The sequence below is a fragment of the Bos taurus genome, chromosome 4 (genome assembly GCF_002263795.3).
Source record: "Bos taurus isolate L1 Dominette 01449 registration number 42190680 breed Hereford chromosome 4, ARS-UCD2.0, whole genome shotgun sequence".
Taxonomy (NCBI): domain Eukaryota; kingdom Metazoa; phylum Chordata; class Mammalia; order Artiodactyla; family Bovidae; genus Bos; species Bos taurus.
The window spans coordinates 27,587,382-27,609,921 of record NC_037331.1 but is presented as its reverse complement, the minus strand read 5'-3'; the positions used below and the strand labels follow the sequence as shown (position 1 = coordinate 27,609,921).

General features: G+C 37.1%; 1 protein-coding gene across 7 annotated transcripts in view; it reads right to left on the bottom strand.

Annotated features, from left to right (window-relative positions):
* Positions 1-22,540, bottom strand: part of HDAC9 (histone deacetylase 9) — a 988,950-nt gene that overhangs the window by 64,153 nt on the left and 902,257 nt on the right. For all 7 annotated transcript variants that reach the window (XM_059885810.1, XM_059885813.1, XM_059885811.1 and 4 more), the window contains one exon: positions 16,986-17,119. In XM_059885810.1, coding sequence (XP_059741793.1) covers positions 16,986-17,119 — 134 coding nt within the window. The remainder of the gene's footprint in view (positions 1-16,985; positions 17,120-22,540) is intronic.

The window sequence follows — 22,540 nt, the reverse complement described above, 5'->3', positions numbered from 1 at the left end:
CTATTGCAGCTCAGAGACATGTAGCTTACACAATGTATTAGCCAGTGAATGGAAGGAGGAAGACCATAAGGAAGTGCCTCTGTTTAGTATCATATCCAAATAGTAATACCACAGTTTCCATGATACTTAACTGGAAAGTTTGGACACAGTGGCATATTTAACTATCTATGACAATAACTAAATAATTAAAAATGAACTTACAGGTAAAAAGGAGGAGGAATAATGGCCTGTTAGAAAAAGGATAATGAGTACAAATAGTTGTATAATTCAGACTATTGATATTTTGTTTAAACATTGAGGTTAGAGTGTAACTTTGCAATATAATGAGAAAATATTTCAAAATGCACAGCTGAGTTAGGAAAATACTACATATATTAAAATGTGCGTGTTAAACTGAAGTTTCAGTAACATTTAAGGGATGTGTGGTCAGTGCTTTGTGTGTAGTTTCCTAACATAATGTCCATAATCTAGACATCCATAATTGATTAAAAAAAAAGCTTAATTCATTTTATAAGCAAAAAATCTTGTTTCCAAGTCCCTGTTTTACAAAATAAGTTTAAATCTGATAGCTACATTTTGTAAGTCCTCATGTTTCATTGTCTGTGATTCTTGTCTTATCCTCACTGGCTTTTTAATTTTCTCTTCTTTAGTCTGATGATTTGCATGTGTTTATCTTAACTTTTTGTTAAGTAGAACAGTATTCTTACTATACTGTTTTTGAAATGTTGACTTTTCTGCTAAGAAGACCCATTTCATATCATGTAGCAGTGGTACAGTGCTAACTGTTTAACAGCTGACTCAAAAATAGCTGTAATTTGTATTCATAGCATTTGCTGATTGCCATGGTGTAAATACTCCCACCGGGGCTTATTTCAAGCTAACAATGTGATATCACTGAACTCAGATTTAAGTGGAGAGACACACACTTAGGTCTCATGAGCCATTAAGAGGAAGCTCTAAATACCATTGAAACATATGTAAAATAGATGACCAGTGCAAGTTTGATGCATGAAGCAGGGCACTCAAGGCCAGGGCTGTGGGACAACCCAGAGGGATGGAGTGCGGAGGGAGGTGGGACGGGGGTTCAGGACGGGGAGACACATGCGTATACATGGCTGATTCATGTCAATGTATGGCAAAAACCACAACAGTATTGTCAAAAAATTATCCTCCAATTAAAATTAATTAATTTAAAAAAAAGCCAGCCCTAACATTGCACTGATAGACTGTCATTTTGTTGGTTGATAATTGAGGGAAATTGTTCCTAATGATTATTTCCCTCAATGCATGCGTGCATGCTAAGTAGCTTCAATCGTATCTGACCCTTTGTGACCCTATGGACTGTAGCCCACCAGGCTCCTCTGTCCAAGGGATTCTCCAGGCAAGAATATTGGAATGTATTGTGATGCCCTCCTCTCCAGGGAATCTTCCCTACACAGGAATCAAACCTACTTCCTCAATAAACTTTTTTCTTTTTTGGTAGAAGACTGCCTTATTCAAAAATCATACACTGTTTTTTTTTTTACCCCCAAGAATAGAACTCATTTGTTCAAGTCTTCCACATTTTCCATAGGAATTCTAATTCCTTACAGGATTCCACTCTACTGATCCACCCTCATTATTTACTGTTACTCCACTCAAAGTAGTCTCTCCTCTGCCAAAGTCAAAACAAACTCAACAAAGAGCCAGCCACAATTCCAAGAAATCCTAACATCTTTATCTAGGTATCTCTATTTTAAGAGAGAACTCCTTTGCTTAGATTTTAGCTTGTCAGATTACACTTTTTATTCAAGACCAAAGTTAAAAGTTACTTCCTCTATTAAAATATTCTTCTGTCCTCACACAGTTAAAAATAAAGGGTCTGACATTACATTCCCCAAATACTTTGTTTATATTTCTTTTACTTTTATTGTATTAGAACTTATGGGTATAACATTTAAGTCTGATAAAAGACTATTTAATGAATAGATGGATAAATGAATGTCATAACATATTTGCTTCACCACTGAAAAGAAATGCTTTCTTTGTTTTATTGGTAACCAGAACCCTATGAAGCATCCAGCTTCCCCGTCTACATTCCCCTTAACACCTTCTGAAAAGCCTAAAGACAAACAGTACAGAAGACCTGCATGATGGAGTTCTGAATTATCCAGATAACTTCTACTTTAACTGGCATTTGCTAAACTAAATAAGCAGAAAACTCCACAATTACTTCGGCTCTACTTCTCATAAGCTTGTAAGAAATACAAATCCACATGCCACATCTACGATACAGAGTATCTTCAAATAATATTTTCTAAAACGTTTTAACTCTTTAGATTATCCATTCTCTTTCAGAGCGTGGACAGGTTTCAAAGTCTAAGAGAAGACCATGAAAAAGATTGTTCTGGATTATTTTCCCTGTATTCACTTCTCCCTTTCTTTAAAACATTTTAACTCTTTAGATTATCCACTCTCTTTCAGAGTGTGGACAGGTTTCAAAGTCTAAGAGAAGACCGTGAAAAAGATTGTTCTGGATTATTTTCCCTGTATTCACTTCTCCCTTTCTCTACTCATGACTTGCAACTATTTAGGAGCTTGTAAGCTTTCCTCGATTCACACCAGTTCCCCAATGGAGTCAGCCATACACAATCTGGAGGATGAAAAATATGGTAAAATGAGTTCTCCGTTCACAATCTAATACAAACACACCCCTGATGAGCAATTCAGACAACACCTCAAGAGTTCACCTCAGTGGGGGTTGTCAACACTTTTAAGCCAATTCAAGAGACTTTTTCAGCACCTTTGGAGCAAAAAAGTCATCTTGGAGGATTATCAACATACACAATCACTAAATGTAGCCACTGCTGCTGAAATCCAAGCAGCTGAGCCTAGGCAACAGGACACAGCAGGAAGAGAGGAAGAGAGGGAAGGGAGAAAGGCCTAGAAGCCGGACCTTAATAAGACTGAGGGAGATTAAGAAAAGACAGGCTATAAAAAAAAAAAAAGAAAAGAAAAGACAGGCTATAGACTCAAATGCTAAGTGTGGAACCTCCAGGACTGGAGCTGTAGCATCATCTCGACAGCTTCCATGTCTATGGCAATTTGTTTTCTTTTTTTCCTCACAAGCTTACAACTGTCCTTTATTCTGTTTTGACAGGTGGTCTTTTAATAGCCATGTTCTCTCTTTGTCCTCTTTTCTTTTTACCTAAGTTCTTCAGTGTTTTCATTTTAAATTCCATAGGCATGCCAACTGCCTAAGCTTTTCTCACCTCTTAAGAAAATTTCTTTCAGCAGCAGAAACCTAGGGTGCTCCTAATTGGCTTTGCCTGACACTAGGCAAATATGGCTTTAAAGCAACTGTGACATTGTCGGCCAGCTAGCACAAATGCCAGCCACCAAAATCAGTTTCTCTGAGAACTTCACAGATGTTTCTATTATTATCACGAAGAAACCACACAACTATTCACACAAGTATCTCTGATGCTATCCCAAACAACCTGAATCTTCACATTTAGACAGTCACTTTAATGTCTTACTGCTCAGTTTCTAAGTGCTTCATTAGAGAAGTTCAAAAATAATCATCATACAGTGATTGGACTGATAAATCTAAGTTATGAACTTTGCCAAGAAAAAAAAAAAGAATTCTGGTATGTCTTCAAAAATCACTTGCTTCAAGGAATTTCCTGTACCATGCTCAAATTAGTTTTAATCCAATAGTATATTATTTTGACTGACCTTGTGCATATTTCTCAAAAGAATAGTTAAGAGATGTTTTGCTAATTAGATCACTTTCATGATAAAACATATTTAAAAAGAACAAATGCCTATTTGGGGTGTGACACTCAGATAACTTAATTAAAAAAATTGTTTGTGGTACCCATTTACGTATCTACACTGAGATGCAGAGCCAACAGTTCTTGCTGATTTTACAATCCCTTTGGGTTATGTAATACATATTATTCTGCTGATAATAAGTCATATGAAGCAGCATTTTGCTGTATTGACATGGCTTAGCCAAGAACAACAAGGAAAAGAAACAGCATTAAAAAAAAAAAACTGGCAAAATGTTTATGAATTCTAATCCTCTGCACATGAATAAATACATCTGACAAAGTACAGAGTCTCTCAAAAAAGCCCTTCTTGACCTTCTTAATTTGAGTTCAATTGCATGTTCAGTGTTGAGAAGCCAGAGTAGGTTCTGCCAACGTTTCAAGCTCAAGCTTTACTATATTTTGTTACTTGTAAAAGTGAAATCCCAGATAATAAGTTATAATTATCCTATTAATCACCTGAAAGGGGAGTCTGGAGGAAAATGGGGTTTGAAATTGCAATAATTGGTATCCTGAAAGACATCCTTTTTTATTTTCTTACTTAGAGCCTACCACGTAAAACTACTATGAAAACAACACGCATGCGTTTTTTCCAGTCGGGAGGCGCGTGCAGTGTGCCTTATAGGTTAGTTTCTATAAAGGAATGAAACTTAAAACTTCAATGTAGTCATGCTGTTAGTCATGATGACCTTTGAACTGGAAAAAAATACAGAAATCCAGACCATGGATTATAAATTATATTGTCAATGAAAGTGAGAAGAACCTTTTGTTTCCTAAGTTGTTTCAAGTATTACATTTTCATTTCCTTTTTTCAAATGACTTCTAATGCACAACACATATATATTTTTCTTTCATTTGTCATTTAAAAAATCTGTCTTTCTCTTCGCATTGTCTCCTTTGTATACTGGTAGATCTGACACATCAAAATTTACTTTTCAGAGTTCAATATACCAAATCCATCTGTTGCCCTTAAAATATTTCATTAAAAATCTATATTTCTGCTTATATCCCTCAGATTTCTCAATTAAAAAATACATAAAGACATAGATTACTTAAATCTCTTTGAGTTCAAGATGAAAAAATTTTAGATCATGCTTATGTAGTTGAAGACATCCAACAAAAGGAACAGGCAGTATTTAGGGTATTATAAGGAAGAAGCACAAGCTGGAATCAAGATTGCTGGGAGAAATATCAATAACCTCAGATATGCAGTTGACACCACCCTTATGGCAGAAACTGAAGAGGAACTAAAAAGCCTCTTGATGAAAGTGAAAGTGGAGAGTGAAAAAGTCGGCTTAAAGCTCAACATTCAGAAAACGAAGATCATGGCATCTGGTCCCATCACTTCATGGGAAATGTGGAAACAGTGTCAGACTTTATTTTTAGGGGCTCCAAAATCACTGCAGATGGTGACTGTAGCCATGAAATTAAAAGACGCTTACTTCTTGGAAGAAAAGTTATGACCAACCTAGATAGCATATTGAAAAGCAGAGACATTATTTTGCCAATAAAGGTCCATCTAGTCAAGGCTATGGTTTTTCCAGTGGTCATGTATGGATGTGAGAATTGGACTGTGAAGAAAGCTGAGCACTGAAGAATTGATGCTTTTGAACTGTGGTGTTGGAGAAGACTCTTGAGGGACTCCGAGGGACTACAAGGAGATCCAACCAGTCCATTCTGAAGGAGATCAGCCCTGGGATTTCTTTGGAAGGAATGATGCTGAAGCTGAACCTCCAGTACTTTGGCCACCTCATGCGAAGAGTTGACTCAATGGAAAAGACTCTGATGCTGGGAGGGACTGGGGGCAGGAGGAGAAGGGGACGACAGAGGATGGGATGGCTGGATGGCATCATTGACTCGATGGACATGAGTTTGAGTAAACTCTGGGAGTTGGTGATGGACAGGGAGGCCTGGCGTGCTGCGATGCATGGGATCACAAAGAGTCAGACACGACTGAGTGACTGAACTGAACTGAATAACTAAAAAAAATTTACCGTAAGACATCCAGAAAACTGAAACTGGTTAAATAGCCAATGTGGCCAAATATAATCATTTAGTTTATCACTTTCTGGAACTTTTAGTATTTATACACCCACATGGGCATGTTAACATTGGCCAATGATACTTTTATCCCTTCCTCTATTTCACACCTGGTCTTTCTAAAAATGTAGAGAAAAGGCATAAGTTTCAAACTTTAAATTAGGTGACAATCCTCTAGTGTCAGCAATGGCTCTATGAAAACAGTGTCTTTGACCTCAAGGTATAGAACTCATATAACAAACTGATCAAAGGCCTCCCAGTCAAATTAGCATACCAGGGAAGGAAGGTACAAAAACACATCCATTTTGATTTTTCAGTAAATTCAAATAAATTAAGAAAAACAGTAATTCCATACAACTGACTTGCATCTGTTCTGAAATACATCATCTTTTAAAGTGGAGACCACAGGAAAAATTATTCCATCCTCATTGGAAATCCTCCTATGGAAGGTGGGAGTGGGCCAACTGCAAAGATTACAAGAGCACAGAGATTGAATCTTATTTGAATAAATTAGCTCAAACAGAGCCAGTGAAATCCATAACATCCTTTCACATAGTTGGAAAAGTCGTTGGCTTTTGCAACTGGATAACATTTCTTTTTGGGCAGGTCAATCATCCATGGAGCCACAATCCACAACATACTGTGATTTTCTGCACATCTGGTGTAAGCCTTTACATGCAAATATTAAAACAAGTCTACTTCCTTAAAATGGTTCTATATCTAAAATGAAGTAAGTAATTTTAAGAATACAGGTGGATATGCAAAATATGTTATCTAGTAGGCAAATAGACTAGCCCACATTAATTGATAAGGTACTATAATAAAAGTAGTATTTCTTTTTTGCACTCCTTTATTTCAACAACAACAACAAAGAATACAAAAAAAATAAAAACCTCAACATTGTTTGATATTATTTGTTCCCAGCAATCTCAGAAATATTCTAATATTTAGAATATCTTAGACACCATGAGCTATGTGTGCTATGAAATAGCAGTCCATTAAATACAACATTTATCACCATGTAGTTATATCCTTTGAGTTACTGTGCTGCTAATATTACACAGCAGAGACAAACTCAGCAGTCTTTACCTTCTCATATTTTCTTTCAAATTAAAAATGTGCATATTTACTTAAATATTGCAGAATAGTAATACTGAAGCATCATAGGTTTGAAAGATAATGAGGACAATAAAATATATGCAATCGGTGTGCAAAATAAAAGGTATGTTTTCACTTCAAAAACACTACAGGTGAAAACATGAGTTACTGTTAAAGACAGTATGAATGAGAGATTGTTAAAATGATTTTAAAATTCTTTATTGAAGGTTAATTGCTTAACAGAATTGTATTGTTTTCTGTCAAAACTCAACATGAATCAGCCAGGATATGTATATGTTTATTTTATAAGCAAAGTAATATTTAAAGTTAATAAAAAAGGCAAAATATATAAAGTAGCTACAGCATTCTGTATATTTACTATTAATAAAGGAAAGTGCAAGTTGATCAGTGTGTCCGACTCTTGCAACCCCACTGACTGTATAGTCCATGGAATGCTCAAGCCCAGAATATTGGAGTGGGGAGCCTTTCCCTTCTTTAGGGGATCTTCTCTACCCAGGGATTGAACCCAGGTCTCCCGCATTGCAGGTGGATTTTTACCAGCTGAGCCACAGGGGAAGCCCAAGAATATTGGAGTGGGTAGCCAACCCCTTCTCCAGGGGCTCTTCTGGACCCAGGAATCGAACCAGGGTCTCCTGCATTGCAGGCAGATTCTTTACCAATTGAGCTCTCAAGGAAGCCCATTAAAAAATGAATTGACATAAAAATAATGAATGCACATAAACTTTGAAATATTTGTTGAATTGCAATCACTTTGTCCAAAGGATTTCCATGGTCTGGAAGTGAATCTAATGGTAATTTGATCTGATGTCTACAGAGTAGTCAGAAAATATGTTGTAATTCAGTTATGTGATGTGGGGGAAAAAAAAAAAAAGAATGACCTTTGGCAATTCTAAGTTCAAATCTTGGATCTACTGAGTTCTGGGTTCATGACTTTGAATGAATTTCTCAAACCTCTTTGAGACACATTATCACCACCCATAAGACACAAATAATATACATCTCTCAGTTAAGTTGCTCAGTCATGTCCAACTCTTTGTGACCCCATGGACTACAGCACGCCAGGCTTTCCTGTCCATTACCAACTCCCAGAGCTTGCTCAAACTCATGTCCATTGAGTCGGTGATGCCATCCAATCACCTCATCCTCTGTCGTCCCCCTTCTCTTGCCTTCAATCTTTCCCAGCATCAGGGTTTTCCAATGAGTCAGTTTTTTGCATCACGTGGCCAGAGTACTGGAGTCTCAGCTATAGCATCAGTCCTTCCAATGAATATTCAGTGTTGATTTCCTTTAGGAGTGACTGGTTGGATCTCCTTGCACTCCAAGGGACTCTCAAGAGTCTTCTCCAACACCACAGTTCAAAAGCATCAATTCTTTGGCGCTCAGCTTTCTTCACAGTCCAACTCTCACATCCATACATGACTACTGGAAAAACTATAGCTTGACTAGATGGACTTTCATTGGCAAAGTAATATCTCTGCATTTTAATATGCTGCTTAGGTTAGTACTAGCTTTAATTCCAAGGTCCAAGTGTCTTTTAATTTCATGGCTGCAGTCATAATCTTCAGTGATTTTGGAACCCCCCAACATAAAGTCTCTCATGTTTCCATTGTTTCCCCATCTAAATGCTGTGAAGTGATGGGACTGGATGCCATGATCTTAGTTTTTTTAATGTTGAGTTTTAAGCCAACTTTTTCACTCTCCTCTTTCACTTTCATCAACAGGCTGTTTAATTCTTCTTCGCTTTCTGCCATAAGGGTGGTTTCATCTGGATATCTGAGGTTATTGATATTTCTCCCAGAAATCTTGATTTCAGCTTTTGCTTCATCCAGCCCAGCATTTCTCATGATGTATTCTGCACATAAGTTCAATAAGCACAGTGACAATATACAGCCTTGACATACTCCTTTCCTGATTTGGAACCAGTCTGTTGTTCCATGTCCAGTTCTAACTATTACTTATTGATCTGCATACAGATTTCTCAAGAGGCAGGTCAGGTGGTCTGATATTCCAATCTCTTGAAGAATTTTCCATAGTTTTTTGTGATCCACACAGTCAAAGGCTTTGGCGTAGTTAATAATGCAGAAGTAGCTGTTTTTCTGGAACTCTCTTGCTTTTTCAATGATCCAATGGATGTTGGCAATTTGATCTCTGGTTCCTCTGTCTTTTCTAAATCCAGCTTGAACATCTGGAAGTTGAAGCCTGTTGAAGTTGAAGCCTGTACTGTTACAGCCTGGCTGGGAGAATTTTGAGCATTACTTTGCTAGCATGTGAGATGAGTGCAATTGTGAGGTAGTTTAAGCATTCTTTGGCATTGCCTTTATTTGGGATTGGAATGAAAATAAACCTTTTCCAGTCCTATGGCCACTGCTGAGTTTTCCAAATTTGCTGGCATATTGAGTGCAGCACTTTCACAGCATCATCTTTTAGGATTTGAAATAGCTCAACTGGAATTCCATCACCTCCACTAGCTTTGTTCATAGTGATGCTTCCTAAGGCCCACTTGACTTTGCATTCCAGGATGTCTGGCTCTAGGTAAGTGATAACACCATTGTGGTTATCTAGATCACAAAGGTCTTTTTTGTATAGTTCTTCTATGTATTCTTGCTACCTCTTCTTAATATCTTCTGCTTCTGTTAGGTCCATGCCATTTCTGTCCTTTATTGTGCCCATCTTTGTAAGAAATATTCCCTTGGTATCTCTAATTTCCTTGAAGAGATCTCTAGTCTTTCCCATTCTATTGTTTTCCTCTATTTCTTTGCATTGACTGCTGAGGAAGGATTTCTTATATCTCCTTGCTATTCTTTGGAACTCTGCATTCAAATGGGTATGTCTTTCCTTTTCTCCTTTGCCTTTTGTGTCCTTTCCCAGCTATTTGTAAGGCTTTCTCAGACAGCCATTTTGCCTTTCTTTTTCTTGGGGTTGGTCTTGATCCCTGCCTTCTTTACAAAGTCACAAACCTCTGTCCATGGTTCTTCAGGCACTCTGTCTATCAAATCTACTCCCTTAAATCTATTTCTCACTTCCACTGTATAATTGTAAGGGTTTTGATTTAGGTCATACCTGAATGGTCTAGTGGTTTCCCCACTTTCTTCAATTTAAGTCTGAATTTGGCAATAAGGTGTTCATGGTCTGAGCCACAATCAGCTCCTGGTCTTGTTTTTGTTGACTGTATAGAGCTTCTCCATCTTTGGCTGCAAAGAATATAATCAATCTGATTTCGGTGTTGGCCATCTTGTGATGTCCATGTGTAGAGTCTTCTCTTGTGTTGTTGGAAGAGGGTGTTTGCTATGACCAGTGCATTCTCTTGGCCATACTCTGTTAGCCTTTGACCTGCTTCGTTTTGTGCTCCAAGGCCACATTTGCCTGTTACTCCAGGTGTTTCTTGACTTCCTACTTTTGCATTCCAGTCCCCTATAATGAAAAGGACATCTTTTTTTGGTGTTAGTTCTAGAAGGTCCCTTGTGGCTCAGCTGGTAAACAATCCATCTGCAATGCGGGAGACCTGGGTTCGATCCCTGGGTTGGCAAGATCCCCTGGAGAAGGGCAAGGCTACCCACTCCAGTATTCTGGCCTGGATAATTCTATGGACTGTATAGTCCATGGGGTCGCAAAGAGTCGGACACGACTGAGCAACTTTCACTTCATTTCACTAGAAGGTCTTATAGTCTTCATAGAACCATTCAACTTCAGCTTCTTCAGTATTACTGGTAGTGGCATGGACTTGGATTACTGTGATATTGAATGGTTTGGCTTGGAAATGAATAGAGATCATTCTGTCATTTTTGAGATTGCGTCCAAGTACTGCATTTCAGACTTTTCGGTTGACTATGATGGCTACTCCATTTCTTCTAAGGTATTCTTGCCCACGGTAGTAGATATAATGGTCATTGGAGTTATTCACCCATTATAGTCCATTTTAGTTCACTGATTCTTAAAATGTTGATGAACTCCCCAGCTCAGTAGGTGCCCAATATGCTACTGGAGATCAGCAGAGAAATAACTCCAGAAAAAATGAAGAGATGGAGCCAAAGCAAAAACAACACCTAGTTGTGGATGTGACTGGAGGCATTGGTTGGCGGTGGCCTGCTGCAGGGTTGGGGGCACTGAATACAGTGGTGTGTGCATGGGACCTTTTGAAGGGGGTCTCCATTATCTTCATTACCTCCACCATAGTTTGGTCTCAGTTAAATAGCAGGGAGGGAACACAGCTCCACCCATCAACAGAAAATTGGATTAAAGATTTACTGAGCATGGCCCTGCCCATCAGAACAAGACCCAGTTTCCCTCTCAATCTCTCCCAGCAGGAAGCTTCCATATGCTTCTTATTCTTCTCCATTAGAGGGCAGACAGAATGAAAACCACAATCACAGAAAACTAACTAATCTGATCACATGGACCACAGCTGTGTCTAACTCAATGAAACTATGAGCCATTCCATGTAGGGCCACCCAAGATGGACGGGTCATAGTGGAGAGCTCTGACAAAACATGGTCCACTGGAGAAGGGAATGCAAACCACCTCAGTATTCTTGCCTTGAGAACCCCATGAATGGTATGAAAAGGCTGTTCAGTATATGTTCACTATCTAGGCTGAATATATCTCTCAGCCTAGATAATTTACAAATGGTGACAGAAAAAAAAGAATTTGTAAATATTTTTAAGACTCCAGATCAAGAGGGTGACATAGGAGATTCCTGAATTTTCCTCCTTCCACGGATGCACTGCTGAATGTATAGCTACAAACAGAGCAATTCCCTTGAAAGAAACTAGCTGAGTGACTCTACATATTGAGACAATGAGAAAATACCCACATCAAAATGAGTGGGAAAGCTTAGGTACACTTTTGCCAGGAAACCTCAACTCCCAGCCTCTTCTTGAGGAGTGAGGGCGTCTGGATTACAAATCCAGCACCCCAGTGCTTAAGGCCCCCACCATAAGAATGGCTCCCAAAACACCTAGCTCTGAAAGCTAACAAGGCTTGGGTTCTTGAATCCCAGAGGACTATAGCAAACAGAGAAGCAGTTGTTAAGTACGAGAGCACTTAGCTCTATAGCTATCCCCTCAGGCATCACTGCAGAGGGAGCAGCCAAAAACTAGAAATCAATTATAAGAAAACAGTGTAAAATTCTAAAATATATGGTTATTTAACAACATGCTGCTGAATAATCAATACATCAAAGAATAAATCAAAAGAACTTTAGAAAAAATATCTTGAGATAAATGAAAATGGTAACACAAAATACCAAAATTTATGGCGTGCAGCAAAAGCAGTTCTAAGAGAGAAGTTTATGGTGATAAATGCTTACATTAAGAAAAAAAGAATGGTCTCAACTAAAGAACCTAAATTTAACCTCAAAAAACTAACAAGTAAAGAATGAACTAAGGCCCAACTAGTAGAAAGAAGGAAATAAAAAAGATCAAAGTGGAAAATAATAAAATAGAGATTAAAAAGACAATAGAAAAAAATCCATAAAACTAAGCTGGATTTATGAAAGATAAACAAAATTGATAAACTTTTAACTAGACTAAGTAAAAAAGAGAAAAGCCTCAATTAATACAATCAGAAGTGAATAAGGAGACATTACAACTCAAAATGTACAAGTACGAAGGAACATAAGATACTACTATAAACATTATATGCCAACAAGTTAAATTGCTTAGAAAAAAACATAATTTTCTAGAAACAAAAAACACATCAAGATAATGAAGACACAGAGAAATCTTAACAAATTACCAGTAAGGAGACGGAATCTATAATCAAAACCTCCCAACAAATAAAAGTTCAGAATCAGATGGTTTCACTGGTGAACTGTATCAGAGAGGAAGTAATACTAATCTTTGTCAAATTTATCCAAAAAATTGAAGAGGAGGGAAGCTGTCCAAACTCATTTTTGGAGGTCAGCATTTTCCTGAACTGTGGTGTTGGAGAAGACTCTTTAAAGTCCCTTGGACTGCAAGGAGATCAAACCAGTCAGTCCTAAAAGAAATCAGTCCTGATTATTCATTGGAAGGAATCCAATGAGTTACAATGAATTCACTCAAAGGAGTGATGCTGAAGCTGAAACTCCAATACTTTGGCCACCTGATGTGAAGAATTGACTCATGGGAAAAGACCCTGATGCTGGGAAAGATTGAAGGCAGGAGGAGAAGGGGATGACATAGGATGACATGGTTGGATGGCATCCCTGACTCGATGGACATGAGTTTGAGCACTCTCCAGGAGTCGGTGATGGACAGGGAAGCCTAGCGTGCTGCAGTCCATAGGGTCGCAAAGTGTCAGACACAACTGAGCAACTGAACCAAACTGAATTTTCCTGATACCAAAATCAGTAAAGAACACTAAAGAAAAGAAATTACAGGCCAATACCCTTGATGAACATTAAGGTTCAAAATATAAAATCCTCAACAAATATAAGCAAACTGAATGCCATGATTATGTGAGATATATTCCACAGATGCAAAGGTAGTTCAACATCTGCAAATGAAAAAATGCAATAAGCCACATCAACAAATGAAGGATAAAGATTACACAATCATCTTAATAGATGCAGACAAAGAATATGAAAAAATTCAATAGCCTTTCAAGAAAAAAACTCAATAAATTTGGGATAGAAGGTTTGTTGTTGTTTGGTAATTAAGTCAAGTCCGACTCTTTTTGTGACCCCATGGACTATAGCTTGCCAGGCTCCTCTGTCTATGGAGCTTCCTAGGCAAGAATACTGGAGTGTGTTGTCATTTTCTTCTCCAGGGGATCTTCCTGACCCACGGATTGAACCCACATCTCTTGCACTGCAGGCAGATTCTTTACCTCTGCGAAGGAAAGCACCATAACATAACCAAGTCCCATACATGAGAACATATAGGCTTCCTGGGCAGCTCAAATGGTACAGAATCTGCCCATGATGCGAGAGGCCTGGATTTGGGAAGATCCCCGGGAGAAGGGCATGGCAACCCACTCCAGTATTCTTGCTTGAAGAATTCCATGGACAGAGGAGCCTAGCAGGCTATAATCCATGGACTCACAAAGAATCAGACACCACTGAGTGACTAACACTTTCACTTTCATGAGAAACTCACAGCTAACATTGCACTCAATGTTGAAAAGCTGAAAACTTTTCCTCTTAGATCAGAAACAAGACTAGGATACCCAATACTGCCAAAATGTTATTCAACATAGTATTATGAGTACTGTCTAAAGCAATTAGACAAGAAAAAGAATAAGACATCTAAGTCAGAAAAGAACTGTTACTATTTGCAGATGACATGATATATATAGAAAACCCTATATATGCCACCAAAAAAACTGTTAAATGAATTCAACAAAGTTGTAGGATACAAAATCAACATAGAAAAATCAGTTATGATTCTAAATATTAACAATTAACTATCTGAAAAAAATAAAATCCCATATACAATAGCATCAAAAACAATCTGCTGCTGCTGCTAAGTTGCTTCAGTCATGTCCGACTCTGTGCGACCCCGGAGACGGCAGCCCACCAGGCTCCCCCGCCCCTGGGATTCTCCAGGCAAGAACACTAGAGTGGGTTGCCATTTCCTTCTCCAATACATGAAAGTGAAAAGTGAAAGTGAAGTCATGCAGTCGTGTCCAACTCTTAGCGACCCCATGGACTGCAGCCTACCAGCCTTCTCCATCCATGGGATTTTCCAGGCAGGAGTACTGGAGTAGGTTGCCATTGCCTTCTCCCCCAAAACGATCTACTTAGGAATAAATGCATCCAAAGAAGTGAGAGACCTATACACAAAAATCTTTAAGACACTGATAAAAGAAACTGAAGACACAAATAAATGAAAAGATATCCTAGGTTCATGGATCAGAAAGATATAATTAAAATGTCCATAACATCCAAGTGAGGTATAGATTCAATGTAATACCTATCAAAGGGCATTTTTTCACAGCAACAGAAAAAAAAAATCCTAAAATTGAAATGAAACCACAAAAGAATGCCAAATAGCCAATGTAATCTTGAGACAGAAGAATAATGTCAGAGTTATCACACTTCCTAATTTCAAGTTATATTACAAGCAATCAACTCAAGTTATATTACAAGTCATGGTACTGGCATTAAAAGCAGACATACAAGTTAACAGACAGAAGAGAGATCCCAGAAATAAACTCATGCATATACAATTAATCTTCAGCAAAGGAGCCAGACATACTCAATGGAGAATAATCTCTTCAATAAATGGTACTGGTCAAACTGGATAGCCATATGTAAAAGAATGAAACTGTATCCCTATCAATTCAAAATTAATTAAATATTTAAATGCAAGACTTGGAATCATAAAACTCTTGGAATAAAACACAGGGGGTGAGCCCCTTGACATTGCTATTGGCCATGGTTATTTGGATTGAGAACAAAAGTGAAAACAAAAATTAAAAACAGGTGGGACTACATGAAACTAAAAAGCTTCTGCACAATAAAGATAATCATCAATAAAATGAAAAGGCAATTCATGGAATGGGAATAAATATTTACAAATCATATACCCAGTAAGCAATTAGTATCCAAAATACACAAGGGGTTCATACAACTCACTAGCAAAACACACAAAACCAAATGCCACAATTCAAATTGGGCAAAGGACCTGAATATGTATTTTCTAACACAAACAGATGGCCAATATATACATGAGAAGGTGTTCACCATCAATAATCATCAGGAAAATGCAAATCAAACCATAATGAGATATCACCTCACATACTGCTAGGATGTATATTATCAAAAAGAGAAGAGAGAAATGCTGGTGAGGATGCTGGGGAAAGGAAACCCTTGTGCATTCTTGGTAGGAAAGTAAACTAGTACAGTCACTAAGGAAAACAGTAAGAGGTCCCTCAAGAAATGAAAAATAGACCTATCACATGACTCAGGAATCTCCCTTCTGGGTAAATATTCAAAGGAAATGAAATCACTATTTCTTTATCTCAAAGAGACATCTGAACTTCCAATTTTACTGCATCACTGTTCACAATAGTCAAGGCTTGGAAACAGTGCAAGCATCTCTCACTTACAGATGAATGGATAAAGAAAATGTAATACACATACACACCAATACACACCCACACACACACACACACACAATGGATTATGCAATCTTAAAGGAAATCCTGTCTTTTGTGACATTATGGATGAGCACAGAAGGTATTATGCTAAATGAAATAAGCTAGACAAGAAAGAAAATAAAACTTACCTAGAACCAAAAACAAGCAAATAAAATAGTTGAACTCATAGAATCACAGGGTAGAATGGTGGTTGCCGGAAGCTGGGGCTTGGGGTGGAATAGGGAATGTTTGGTAAAAGTTTGTAAACTTTTAGTAATAAGATGAATAAGGCTTGAATATCTAAGATATACAACAGTGAATATTACTGCTAATACTCTATTGTATAATTAAAATTTTTAAGAGAGTAGAACTTAAGTATTTTTATCCAAAAAAAGTAACTATGTGGGGTGATGAATGTATTAAATTAACTCAAGGAGGAATATAATTTAATAATGTCTGCACATTATTAAATAATTACATTATCAAATAATTACACCTATATAGGTTAGATATATGAATTATAATTTTGTATTCCAATTGTACTTTAAAAAGCTGAAAAAATATTTCTAAGAAGTTTCCCTCCCTGAACTAACATAATCCTACAGAAAATATTGGGAACTTTTCTTTGAGTTAATTCTTTCTCAGTGTTTCATTACTCATTAGCTGAGTCAATATACAGACCATTTCCTCCCATGGGTTATTTTTACATATTTACTGAGCTCTATCAATAACCTGATTGAGAGATGTACTGTATGGATTCTATAACTGGGCAAAAGTTACAGCATAAAACAGGAGGACATGTAAACTTTTCTTATCTACAGCTTGCCTTCTTCCTGTAAATTGTAAGAGCAACACTGTTTTCTGAGTATGTATGATGTTAAGAAAGATAAAACATATGCATGCGTACATTTCTGGTCCCTTAACCCCTGCTCTTTTATACTTTTAGTTTTTTACCTCATTTCCTAGAAGGGCATTTACACAGGCTTCTGATGCATCGCAGATGGCTGTGAGATCATGTCCTCCTTCTAGAGCCAACACCACATGTCCATCAGCCAGTGTCATCAACTGCTTCGTCAAATGGCCAAAGCCTACCATAATGCAAACAGAACATTTCAAAGTATAAATTAAAAGTCAGCTGACCACTAGAACCTAATATTGATTGAGCATTTACTGTGTGTAGGTCCTTTTCTCAGTACTTCCCACGTGCTAACTCATTCAATACTCACAATAATTTGATAAAAGATCTTGGATCACAAAATCCAAGATCCTGCAGCTACGAAGTCTCACAATTAAGATTTGCACCAGTCACGTGTGCACTCTTCACTGTGCACATTACTGCCTTTCACAATGCATTCTGTGTACACCTGGATGAAAAGTGTTCGGCTAATATTAATAAGGTATGCAATTCCATTTGCTTAATATTTGTTTCTTCGTTCCATCATTTGCCTTTATTATAAAAGGAAGAAGTTTTCCATGTATCACCTCAAATTACATACCTATGACATTAGATTTTACAGGCCTTCTTTTTACTATGAAATAGCTGATGAATACAAAAATTAATATCTATGTATGACATAACAAACAAGTGGTCACTGACCTCGCAATTTAAGGAAAATATTTTTGAAGCCCCCTGCACGCAACTCTCTAATAACACAACTCCCCTTCACTGTGGGTAATCAGGACTCTGGGTTGGTGTTTATGACTCCTTTGCTTTTGATTGTTTAACCTGCTTTTCTGGAATTTTATAAAAATGGTTTTAGACTTTTGCAACATATTCTTTTCACACGTTCTGTTAGTTCATTTCTGTCGATGCCTGTAACAACAGTTTTATGCTCTCTAGTAGGCCATTTAATGAATATACTTTATTTACCCACTCTCCTGTTGACAAATATTTATGTTTTTCTGTTATTCAAAAAAAAAAAAATGCCCCTATGGGACTTTCCTGGTGGTCCAGTGGTTAGGACTCTGTGACTTCTCCACCATGGGCCTCCGTTGGATCCCTGATTAGAGGAACAAGGATCCCACAAGCGACCAAAAAAAAGCCAATAAGAACATTCTTATACCAGCCTTCTGGCGCACACATGCAAGAGTGGAGTAAAACTGCTGTGACTTACAACCTGCTAAATAAAACCAGATCATTTCCAAAGGACTATGATCAATCCCCACTGCGAGAAGCAGTGTGTATCAGAATTCCTGTTTAGTTTCATCCTTGCCAACATTTGGTGTGATGGGCCGTACATGTGGGTGGCAAAGAATGGCATCTTACTGTGGTTTCATTCAGAATAAGGAGAAACCTTTCTATTTCTACCCTGAATTGAGTTTTTATTATAAACAGATGTTCAATTTAATTATTTTTACTACACCAAACGAGATGGTTTTTCTCCTACAATTTCATAGTGTTGTGAGTTACATTAATATTTCAAATATTTAGGCATCATTGAATTTATGGAATAAAGTAAGTTTGTTTATGATATATTATCATTTTTATACACACTGAATTTGACTAATGCTTTGTTTAGGATTTTTTCACTATGTTGATGAAAGAGGTTAAACAATAAATTTCTATTCTTTTACTATTTTGAATTTTATTATGGCTGGACCTTCTTTTTCTATTATTTGACCCTAGAATGTTGGGTAGAAATCTTCTGTAAACCATTTGACTCTTCTGTTTTGTCTGAGGATGACATTTATCTACTGAGAATTTTCTTAGGGATTAGGGAACTATTCTTGCTTTCAATATCTTCCCAAGTTACATTTTCCCAGAAATATGTATCTTTTGTGTTCAAATGTATTCAATAAAGTTGTTTATTACCTTATCATCATATTTTGGAACCTCAATGAGATGTAGTCATTGTTAGTAGAGCCTCAACATCTCTGAAGTTTTCTTTCATTTATTTTCTGTCTCTCTCTGTCCGACAATATGTGTATTTTTGTTGCAGATTTACCTTCCTGGCTTTTTCACTCCAGATGTATCTAGTCTGCTATTTATACTTTCATCAATATCTTCATTTCAGTGATTCGTTGTTCAATCCTAGGTGTTCTGTTGGGTTATATTTCATAACTTCTTAGTCACTTTAATCTTTCAAGTTTTTATTTCTTTAGACAAAATTACTTTATATTCTAGATCTGCTATTTGAAGTCTTTATGGCTTAGTTTTACTATTTTTGTTCCTGCCTCATGATGTCTTAATTTTCCTTTGCTTTTTTTTTTTTTTTGAGTTCATATTCATTAGAACTGTATATATGAGAAAGCTTGGAGAACAGATTTGAATATGATATTTACCTTTGAAACCCAAGATGAGTGGGATTTTGTTTACTTCTGCTGGATGGCTGAAACATTACCAAGCAGGATAAATTTTAAATCCTCACCGAAGGGCTATTTTTCAAAATGTACAGATAATGAAAATAAGGATCCCAAAACTTGATTACAAATTGTCATAGAAAAGACATTTTTTCCCTTTTCATTCCCTTTGAAATTCTCTGTATTGACAGTTATAGCTAAGATCAATTTGTTGTTTTGTTCAGCAATGTCTCCTTTTCTCCTATTTATCCTTTCTTTAGAGTCGGCTCTTTGACATTTCTTTCTTTATTCTGCTCTCCAATCAAAACCCTTCCCTTTGGAGACTGAAGGCTTTGACGCCCTTTTTGAGAATACAGGAGTCTATTAATGTTCAAACTTTTGCCAACTGTATACTTTAGGATGGCCCAGAGTGGCCAACAGCTACAGTATTTGTTTGCTTTTCTTCCTCTTTTTGGAAGTCCTCCATAAATTTAAAAGAGTAGTTTTCATATTTACACGTAGGAGTATTTCAGAATATATAGTCTCTCATATTGCCAAATGTAAATCTCTTGTTCAATGTCTAAAAAATTATAACAATTCATCAATGTGCCCACTTTTAGGAACAATTAATAAAAAAGAATAAATAAAAATATTTAAAGCCATGTGTTCAATATTGTTTAATTTGCTTTAAGAACTTCCAGGGAACATAAATTTAGTTTTTAAATCAATTATATTTTTAAAATAATTAATAGATGTTTTGCTATAGGGTAACATCTAGGCTCCGCTCACAGATCCTTAAATGCTCAGCGACTCACAAGTTTCTGAGTCAACTTGTTGAAAACAAGTGGCCAAGATTTCAGAGTAGGAAGACCCTGAACTCACCTTGTCCCCTGGGCACCCTGGAATTACAACGATTACAGAGCACCTATTGAGGAGAAAGACTAGAAGGGTATCAGAGATCTTCTACAACTAAAGACATAAAGAAGGAACCACAAGGACATGGGTAGGAAGGGTAAGATGTGGTATAGTCAAGAACCATATTCCAGGGTGAGGACCACAAACACAAGGATAATCACAGTTAGAGAGTTTCTCCCCAAGGAATGAGGGGTCTGAGGCCTATTACAAGCTCCCCAGTCTGGGTGCCCTACACTGGGAAGCCAAGATCCTAGAAGTCTAGCTTTAAAGGCCAGTGGGGCTTACTCTTGGGAGTCAAAGGGCAATGGGAAATAGACCCCAGTCTTAAGGCACACACAAAATCTCACATAATTCAGGACCCAGGGCAGAAGCCATAATTTGAAAGAAGCCTATGTCAGACCCACTTTCTGATCCTAGAGTAATAAAAGGGGAAAAAACCCTACAAACAAGCATATACTCCCCAGCAAGACTTTCACTCAGATTTGATGGAGAGATCAAAAGCTTCACAGACAAGCATAAGCTAAAAGAGTTCAGCATAACCAAAAAAGCTTTACAAGAAATGTTAAAAGGACTTCTCTGTGAAAAAGAAAAGGTCATAACTAGAAATATGAAAATTATAAAAGGAAATATTTCATTGGTAAAGGCACATATATACAAAAGTTAGTAAATTAGCCACATATAAAGCTAGTAGGAAGGTTTAAAGATCAAGGGAGTAAAATCCACATAAGTACTACTTATCCACAATAAGTAGTTAAGGGACACACAAAACAAAAAGATGTAAAATGCTATGTCAAAGACAGTAAATGTGGGAAATGAAGTTAAAATTCATAAGAGAGCAGCAACTTAATCATATTTCTGTATGTCTGCATGCTCAGTTGCTCAGTCCTGTCTGCCTGTTTGTGAACCTATGGACTGCAGCCTACCAGGCTCCTGTGTCCGTGGATTTTCCAGGAAAGAATACTGGAGTGGGGTGCCATTTCCTACTCTCGGGGATCTTCCTAATGCAGGGACTGAACCCGTTGTCTCCTGCATCTCGTGCATTGGCAGACAGATTATTTACCACTGAGCCACCTGGGAAAGCCCCCATATTTATATTTAAATCACTATATATAAACCTCATGGTAACCACAAACCAAAAATCTATAATAGATACACACACAGAAGAGAGAAAGGAACTCAAACATAATTCTAAAGATAGCTGTTTGCCTTTAAAAGGCACATGAAAACTCAATGCACTCAATAGATAAATATAGAAAAAGATATCATTTGTGGTTATCGGAGGTGGGATTTGGGGGGAAGGGGAATTACATGAAAGCAGTCAAAAGGTGCATACTTCCAGTTACAAGATAAATGAGTACTATGGAAATAATGTACAGCATCATAAATCTGATTAACACTGCTGTGTGTCACATATGAAAGTTGCTAAGAGTGTAAATCCTAAGAGTTCTCATCAGAAGGAAAATACTTTTTCTATTTCTTTAATTCTGTACCTGTTGATGATGGGTGTTCACTAAACTTACTGTGATAATCATCTCATGATTTATGCAAGTCAATTTATTATGCTATACACTTATTTTTCGGGGCAGTTTTGTGTTTACAGAAAATTTAAGCAGAAAGCACAGAGAGGTCCAATCCACCACCCCACCTTGCTGTGGTTTCCCCTATTAACAACATTCTGCATTAGTGTGGTGCATTTGTGACAGTTGATGAGCCAATATTGATAACTTACATTACTGTTTACAAAAGTTCACGACCAGGCTTTTCTCTTTTTGTATAACTCTAGGGGCTCTGACAGATGCATACTGTCATGTATCCACCATTACAACATCACACAGAATGCTTCAAGGCCCTATAAATCTCCTGTGTTCCACCTGTCATACCTCCTCTCTGCCCTGCAACAAACCCTTATCTTTCTCATTTCTACAGTTTTGCTACTCATTTTTTCAATGTTTACATTAATTAAAATTTTTAGTTTCTTTTATTAACCATTCTAAAGTACAAAAGACTATATTTCACTCTCCCTCATTTAATACTTATAATATTTATAATATCAATATTTCTATACTCATGAAAACTTAAAACAATTACCTTGAATATGGAAATGCATGGTCTTCAAGCCTGCCTAGGCTGTTTTCAAGCCTGACCTTGTTCCTCTCTTAAATATTATGGTTTTTTTGTGTGAAAAGAAAGTAAGTTTTCAGAATACAGTTGGCAGAACCAAATCAAAGTCTATAAAACTGTCAAGCAATAAGACCCCAAAACCAAACTAAGTTGCTTCCATTTTGGAATAATGAAATAATATCTTCTTAATCCTT